This window comes from Phaenicophaeus curvirostris, chromosome 13 (assembly GCF_032191515.1).
Source record: "Phaenicophaeus curvirostris isolate KB17595 chromosome 13, BPBGC_Pcur_1.0, whole genome shotgun sequence".
Classification (NCBI taxonomy): Eukaryota; Metazoa; Chordata; class Aves; order Cuculiformes; family Cuculidae; genus Phaenicophaeus; species Phaenicophaeus curvirostris.
The window spans coordinates 13,778,492-13,787,053 of NC_091404.1; the positions used below are offsets into that span (position 1 = coordinate 13,778,492).

Genomic DNA, 8,562 nt, shown 5'->3' on the forward strand with positions numbered 1-8,562 from the left:
AGACTGTTGAATATCCGAGGTGTCCTGAAAATAGTCACACTCCAGGAGACTTTCCCAGGATCATTCAGACTGAAAGGAATTTGTGTACATATCACAAGGGTTCTTGCTGATAAGGAGGAGCATGGGCATGAAATTATAGTTCTCATGTTTATGGTTTCAGTAGCACAACTGTGTAATGCTCCCTAGGGCATTTTGAGGAGGCACACTGCTCCGCTTTAAAAATGCATGTTGTCCACTTGAAGTGAGAGTATTTCCTCTTCTGCTTGCCCTGTGTATAAATCAGCTGTACCATCCCTTTATTTGCATTCTGGCGGCAACCTAGTCTTTTGCATTCCATTTTTCTTCAGTGTGTTGCAAGAGCAATGCCCTCTTCCTTTTTCTTTCTGTGCCAGAAGTCTGGTGGGAATGAACCTGCCTTTGGGTAGGACAGATGAAGGGTTTTGGACAGGATACACTTTGATTTCTAGACTAATATTGATGAATATTTTGGCATTGGGACTGAATTTTAACCTTTCTCCTTCTGTCCCTACTTCAAAATGGCAGAAACTAAAATACAAATTCACACACTTCTGTAGTGACAGAGAATTACAAGCCCCATCTCTTCTTTAAAAGCATTTTGCTCCAATGTACAATTGTTGGTTAAGATATTTCAGTAATAAACAATGATTTACTTTAATTCTTCAATATTAAGTACAGATATTTCAGTTCTTGCGAGTAGAAAAGGAATGTGGGAGAGATGCAAACTGTAACTCTTGTTTACTCTATGGGCAGCTTTGGTTTATGACTTTTATGCCAAGTCTAGTCAACCATTGTCCAATACTTTTTAATGAGAAGCAACTTTATTTACCTTAAAAGCTATTGTAGCTCATCTATAAAGATGCAAGTTACCTGTGAGATGCACTTGGGAAAGATCTCTACATTGGAAACAAATTTAAGATATTTTGATACAAGGGCAGAATTTGTTTATAATGCTCACCTTTAGCTAAAATCAATGCCACTTTATTATTCTTCTGAAACTTAAGCTGTGAACTTGGTGTTTTAGGATGGTGGTGTTGATGATTTTCTAGCTAAATTCATCAAGCAGTCTCTTAGGAAAGAAGTGATCACATGCTCGATTTGATTCAGCTCTCTACGTTGTTTCTTTAGAGTGAGGTGTCAAACAAGGTTGGATACCTCAGTGTATCTACAGTTTAAGAAGTAACATCAAGGCAGTGTTGCTATCTAAAAAAAATCTGAATTAGACACAAGAAATCTGTGGCAGTCTGTAGGGGGAAGAAAAGTCAAAGGAAGAATAATGTTTTGAAAGATAAATACTTTTTCCAGAAGCATGTCTGTTTAGGTGCACGTTTAACTTGCTGACAGTGTTAGAACAGTGTGCTGCAAAAGTGATGTTGTAGGTGTTTGTTATTAAAGACTGATTAAGTCAGATTGGTCTTTGAGAATTACAGCCTTCAAATATTAGGAAGGAGTCTTTTGCATTATCCACTTGGACAAAAAATATTTTTATTATATAGATGCAGTGTAACTTCAGTTATTACATGCTTAGTCATGTTAGCCCTTAATTTTTGTACTAAAAGTAACTTCTCCCGTTCTCAGGCTGACATCTGGTCATTGGGAATCACTGCTATTGAACTAGCCAAAGGGGAGCCTCCCAACTCGGATATGCATCCAATGAGAGTTCTCTTTCTCATTCCGAAAAACAATCCTCCAACTTTACTAGGAGAATTCAGTAAACCTTTTAAAGAATTCATTGATGCGTGTCTGAATAAGGACCCAACATTTGTGAGTAGATATACGTGTGTGTCTGTATAGCTGTTTTGTTTTTGTTTTCTGCTCTCTCATGCTTATTTTGCTGTGGTAGTTGGTTGAAATAGATCTAGAGATTATACTTCACACTGTAAATGGTAGTGGTACTTTTTAAGAGGTGTGTCTCCATCCTGGTGTCTCTTGTTTAAAATACTGAAAGGAGGAGGGAGAATGCTGAAAGAAATGATGGTGCCCGAAGCGGCTTCCTAATATGCCCTCAAACCTAGGATAATGTCAGAAGAGAGGCTTTAACAGACAAGAGAATCCTAAAGCTTTTTCTCCAGTAGAACTTCTGCTGTCTGTCTGAATTCTTCTTACAAGGAAATGCTGCACTGGAGAATTTTGATTAGTCATTTTCCTGGGTGTGTACCTTCTAGCGCAGAAGGATAAGCAGTATAGTCTGTGTGACTTGATCATATTTTTAGAACGCTTGTAAATGTGTGCTACTGGCTTTTCTTGACTTCCTGTTTCATTAATTTCCTGATACTGAGTTAGCTCTAGAAGTCGGTTGTCTTACTAAATCTCCCCTATTAACATTTAAAATCATGAAATGTTAGCATAACATTAAATATTTAAGTGTTTCTTACAGCGCCCTACTGCAAAAGAACTTCTGAAGCACAAATTCATTATGAAAAATGCCAAGAAGACTTCCTATCTGACAGAACTGATTGATAGGTTTAAGAGATGGAAAGCAGAGGGACATAGTAGTGATGAAAGTGATTCCGATGGTTCAGATTCGTAAGTTTATTTTCAGTTTAGTCTCTTTGGGGCTTTTTTTTTTTTTTCAATCTTACTGAAGTAGGTTTGTTGCAGTTTCTCTGTGTAATTAACTCCTCTTCTGTAGATCTGTCTGCACTCCATGTGTTTTTCGTTGACTTCTTTACGGAAAACCCCTTGGATGAACTTTAGACTAATGCATAAGTCAAGCTACTTGCTCATTATCTTTTTAAACTTTCTCTCTCTGAACTCAGTTTCAGTTCTGTTTAAGCACTGTGTATTTCCTAGTCTAGGGCTAGTGGTTATACCAAAAATAATTAGAAATATGGCAGAGCAAGGTTGAGGTGTATGAAGAAGTTTGCACAATGCCTGTGGAACAACATACGTTCTGTAAGTCTCTTGCTTTTCTGGATATCAGATAACTGTTTTAAATGGGATGCCATGGAGAAGGTAAGCTTTATGGGTAGATAACATCTTCTGTTTGCTTTGATCAAATTTCAATTTATTCAGCCTCTGAAGTTGTTCTTTTAAAGTTCAGTTAATGTTACAATACGCACTTTTCTTCTTATTTTGAGGACTACGGAACTAATCTGTCTGGATTTGTCATGTATCTGGGTTACCTATGCTTGCTTAGTGTTTTGTTGTGGCTAATATTATGTACGTTGTATCCTTTTTCTTCAGGGAGTCCAGTAATAAAGAAAATAACTCTCATCCGGAATGGAGCTTTACTACAGTTCGAAAGAAGCCAGACACAAAGAAGCTGCAGAATGGGACGGTATGTACAGTCTGAAGAGTTATTCTTTCTAAGTGCTGGTTTTGAAGCCAGTGTAAAGAAGATATTGATAAAACGTAGTAATTACTCATTTTTTGTAAGAACTGACTATCCTTTGATAGTTTAAGAGGTGATGCTTCTTTGTGACATTTCCTCTGCTCATGTCAGCCTTAAATACAAAAGATGCCATGTACTAACAGATCGATATCTATTCATGGAGATCTAAATTTTTAAGACTTGTATAATGTTAGAGAGGAAAAATTGAACTGGTTTTCTGCCAATATGTGACATGGTATTGGATGTGTCATCAGGCATCTGTTTCTGCATCATGTAACATTAGTTGGTGTACTGTGCCCTCATTGTTTTTGTAATGCATTTCAAGCACACTGAATTTAACTGAACTTTCGAAATCACTTGTCTTGTGTTAACTGCAGGTTATACCTTGTATAGGAATATGCTAATGTAATCCTTATCTGTTAACTTTTAGGATCAGGATCTTGTTAAAACCCTGAGTTGTTTAACTATGATAATCACCCCTGTGTTTGCTGAGGTAAGTCTTGGCTTAAAATTTCTTTGAAAGAATTACCCAAGCACCTGATAAGTTTTACAAGTTTTGTCTGTTTTGGTTTGCTGCTCAGCTCAAACAGCAAGACACAAATAATGCTAGCAGAAAGAAAGCAATTGAGGAACTTGAGAAAAGCATCAACATGGCAGAAGCAACGTGTCCAGGGATCACAGATAAGATGGTGAAGAAACTTATGGAGAAATTTCAGAAGTAAGTTCAGGAACTTTTTTTATGCATGTTGGGAAAAAAAGAAGTTTTAGTCTAAAACAAAAACTTTGATTTAAGTATTAATGCACAGGAAAGGTTAGTTGACACTGAACTTCATACGTTGGGTACATTTGAGTAGTTTAGTTAAGTGAAAGATCTGCTATCTCCTGTGCTTTAAACTTTTAGCTTTGGTAGTTTAATGTAGCCTTTCTGTTTGAGGCTAAAACCAATAGTAACAATTATGTCTGTTTGGTCCTCTAGTGCTGCAATTTTACTCTGGTGTCATACCTTGCTTTCTTTAATTTAGCCTGCAGTTCTGTCATAAGCATATTTTATAGCAAGTAAGGGAGCAGGAGAATCTTTAACTTAACATTTTAGCGAATATTTTCTCGAGAATGTTACTTCTAGTGGTTTTTTTCCTCTGAGCTGCTGAGATGGAGACATGTACTGGTTTTGTGATGCAAAATTATCTGCTGTTTGCCAAGCTGAAACAGCATAATTAACAAAATTCTTCTTTGCATTTTTTTTATCTGTAGATTTTCTGTGAATGACTCATCCTAAGAAACTTCACATAATTGACTGCTGTTTTGTATGGACCCAGTGAAACCCACCAAAACTACTTCAAGCTTGGCAGTGCTTAGCTCATGAGCTCCTTGTGCCTTTTGGATGTTTGCAACATATTGATGGTGATTGAGGATTTGGAAGAACCTACTCAACTATTTTGTGGCAGTGCACATGGTTTTATATTTTCAGGAAATTATTTTGTAAAGAACAACTTTTAATATTGTAGTTTCACCTGTTTAATCTGATAAATGTCAAGGTGCAGTTTTGCTTTTAGAAATAACCATTACTTTAGTTAATAGAAAGTGCAAGTACAGTATGTTTTGATGCTGTTTTGTTCCTGTACATGGGGATGTACGGGTCTTTTGTATTCATGAGTTAAACTTTTGTAAATCACTAACAAGCTTCAGAGAAAATAGCTTTTTCACAAGCGTATTCAAAACATGTAGTGGCAAGGGTATTGCTGTAGCACCTGCTTCAACCAGCATATAGATATCGTGACCTGGAAAATAAACCTGCAACAGTATCTATTACAATTTTAAATTGGTACAGTATTTTAGGCAGCTCTATGATTAAATATATTTGAGAGCAATATGTCAATAGCTTGCAGGTGATATGTAGCAACAGGTATATCCTGATGTACAGTATATGTATTACCTTTTAGAACGGGTTTTGAAGTAGTAATTCAATCTTATATCATCATGGTAGGAAAATTTAAAGCAATACAGTTGAGGGGGTGGGGCTTTTGGCAATAATGGACAAAACCTGAAGTCCAATTTAACTTAATTTAATTTTTTTCCTCTGAGTATATACATGCCTGGGTGGAAGGGAGCCAGAGAAGCCGAGCGTCGCATGATACATACCTCACAAGCAGGTATAAGTGTAACACCAGCGTTCTGTGTGGTGGTGTTGTTTCTCCTGTAAGATATTTATACACGTTTTTGTTCTTAAATACATTAAATACAGTACATCAACATAATTTGTTTATAATTTTCTGAAAGTGTATTTTAAATATGTATTTACCAGTTAATATGCAAATAACTGAGTTATAGATATTCTTTCACAAAAAGATAGTACTGTGTAGTACAGAGTGATTTTTTTTTTCCATAAAAAGTAGGTAAGACTATAAAGTTGCTTTCAGTTATATATTTATGGTACTGCTAGATGGATAATATCTTCTCTTCTGTTTTTTTTCCCTTTTTCAACCCAGTATGTATATTATGCTGAAGTTTTGAACTGGGATTGTTTTCAGTATTTAGCTGTGGAACTGTTGGTGTAAATTTATTTTTGATAAAGGCTGGGTGTGTTTATTTTATGGTTCAGACCTGCACATTTTGTTTTTGCACAAAAGTAATTTTAAAGAACCTGAAATATATCTGCCAAATATTGAAAAAGTAATGGTGTGCAAGTAAATACTGCATTTTTAGTCAAATGTTGCCATTACATCGTTTTTATATAAAGGACACTTGTGAGAGACGGTGGTTAGATATGCCAAGGACAATTATTTTCAATGGTGCCTACACTGTAAAAAAAAATTACTTTTAACTCCTTGTTTTAATTTTAAAAAAATGTTTCTGTTTAAAACTTTCATCTGCTATATGATTAAAATTCGATTAGAATTTATATCTGAGAAAAAAGTCTGGAAATAGTTTTTGAAAACAATAATGTTATGGATTAAATAAATATTTTTATAAATGTAAAAGCAGCAAAAGTTGTAAATACAGTTGATCTGAAGCTTTACAAAATAACTGCATCACAGAAACAAATTGTAGTGCTCCTTTAGCTTCTGTAGTTGTTAGTCTTGTAAATCTGTTTATAGATGAAGCTTATTTCAATGTTTTTTGGGGGTTAAATGGTTTAAAAATAAATATTTAAGTTCTGTAAACTTTCATGAGCTTGTTCTGTTGTGTGTTTCATTCTGGATTTTAGTAGGTGTGCAGGGGTATGGATATACCTCCTAGACTGGTGTTCCAGGTGTTCCTTGCACAGAGTTGCTTGTTTGCTTTGAAACGGTTTGAGTCCCCCCTGTACTGTTCTTGTCTGGAGGACACCTAACAGCTGCTGCACCACAGGGAATGCTATAGACGGATGGAGCAGCCCCAGGATTCAGTTTGATTCCATTCCTAAAGAGGAGTCTTCAGGATCTTTGTGCCCAGACGAACGTGCATGACCTGTGAGACAACACGGTAGAGATGTCAGAACACAACTTCATTGTGAACTCGGCATTGTGGAGTGAAGGTACAAGAAGGCCTGTGCCACAATTACCTCGGTTTTCACTTCAGCAGTCTCCACCCAAATCTCATTTTAAAGAGCTCCATACAATTCTCACAATTAAAAACATGCGTTTACTTCCATATCAATTCCCTTAAGGTGTTATTTTTAGGTGGAAGATCGAGGGGAGAGGTGATGGAATTCTCAAATTTTGTAACTGGTGCTCTACTCTCTTGACACGGGGTCTTTATGCAACTCTATAAACGATTCTGAGTAACGGGGTTACTGAATTAAGGGGGAAATTGGAACCTGTCCTGTTTGTGATATGACTAACAAAGTGCTGAACTATGATGCCTCCTCTTCTCCTGTGAAATGGGTGGGATGTTTACCTACCTCACAGGGCAGCGTGGGGAAAACCTCCCTAATTTTCCTCAAGTCCATTCAAGGAGATTTTTCATTGGACTTCATATGGCATTTCTGCATCTAATGTCTGTGTATCATCAGACTATAATCTAACTCTGAAAAATGAGTGTCTGTTACTGGTTCCCAGAGAACAGTTGTCTTTTTTTCCCCACCATGTGTTAGTTATTGATGAACTCTGTAACTCAATCAGCAGTATTCTGTTGCTGGCAGATAGCTAATGGAAAGGTATATCAAAATATTCATGCAGGAACCACCTCCTTGCCCTGTTTGGTTTGCTAGGGTTGATGTAGATTGAGAGGAGCTGATGTTGAAGTAGTCTTATCAAAGTGGTCTGAATTGCAGAATAGAGAAGTTTACTGTTCTTGGGAAGGTGAGCCCTTTATTAATGTAACCATTCGTGAACCCCTTGGTTTTTGACTCGTACACTTCTGTATGGTAAGCGCGTAGCATCATAGACGGCTGTTCTTGCATTCCACTGAATGCCTGTAGCTTGGTAGGAAAGTACTTGGGTTCTTAATGTGTTTGCCAGTTGTTAAAGGTCAGATTTTTATCACACTGTTCTGTGACTTAACACTGGAATAAAATTATTTTCCTCTGCAGAGTTTTAGTGGTATCTATGTTGGCTTGTTGTATATCACATTTTTTTTCAGATAAATAAACACTTAAAACAGACATGAGGTAGATACACTGAAACCTGTCTTAGTACTCTTGCAAAGTGAAGTTGTCTGTACAGTGTACATTTTGCTTCTGTTTATATCCTACCATAGGACGCCTAGGCCTAAAATGCTGCTCAGCGGTGTGCAGATGAATTTCCAGATCAGTTTCATCTAGAAATGATAGTTTTGGTGGGGTTTTTTTATGACCCCTGATGACTTTGGTCTGAATACAACTGAGTAGCTTAATGTTTTGATGCTGTTGTGCTGCTGTGCCTCCTTCCCCTTTAACAATTCTTGCTTGTTTACACTTCCCAGGTGCTTCTGGCTGTCACTGTTGACAGACCAAATCGTTCCATGTCCCCTCTCTGTCTTCATTTTCTTCTCTAGTGAAACAATTGCTTAAATACATCTTCTTGCCTCTTCTGAGTGAGAAGGGCTGAACAGGGACCACGGGCATGGAGTGACTCAAGGATTATTTCAATTGTTCTTGACATGTGAGCCACTGCTTACTGGGCTTGTTCCTCCAGTCAGTCCCAAGAAGGCTAGTTTATGTGATGGATTTAGCTTGAAGATGTGAATTTGTCACTTACTCACAAGCTGCTTTGTTCCTCTGCTATTGTTGACCACCGTTTAGGATGTGCTAA

The 8,562-nt window shown here is 36.9% G+C and overlaps 1 protein-coding gene across 2 annotated transcripts in view; it reads left to right on the forward strand.

Moving 5' to 3' along the window:
* Positions 1 to 6,517, forward strand: part of STK26 (serine/threonine kinase 26) — a 30,664-nt gene extending 24,147 nt beyond the window's left edge. For both annotated transcript variants that reach the window (XM_069868047.1, XM_069868046.1), the window contains 6 exons: positions 1,597 to 1,782; positions 2,396 to 2,544; positions 3,205 to 3,298; positions 3,783 to 3,845; positions 3,934 to 4,070; positions 4,604 to 6,517. In XM_069868047.1, coding sequence (XP_069724148.1) covers positions 1,597 to 1,782; positions 2,396 to 2,544; positions 3,205 to 3,298; positions 3,783 to 3,845; positions 3,934 to 4,070; positions 4,604 to 4,628 — 654 coding nt within the window. In that variant the 3' untranslated portion in view covers positions 4,629 to 6,517. The remainder of the gene's footprint in view (positions 1 to 1,596; positions 1,783 to 2,395; positions 2,545 to 3,204; positions 3,299 to 3,782; positions 3,846 to 3,933; positions 4,071 to 4,603) is intronic.
* Positions 6,518 to 8,562: the final 2,045 nt, after the last annotated feature.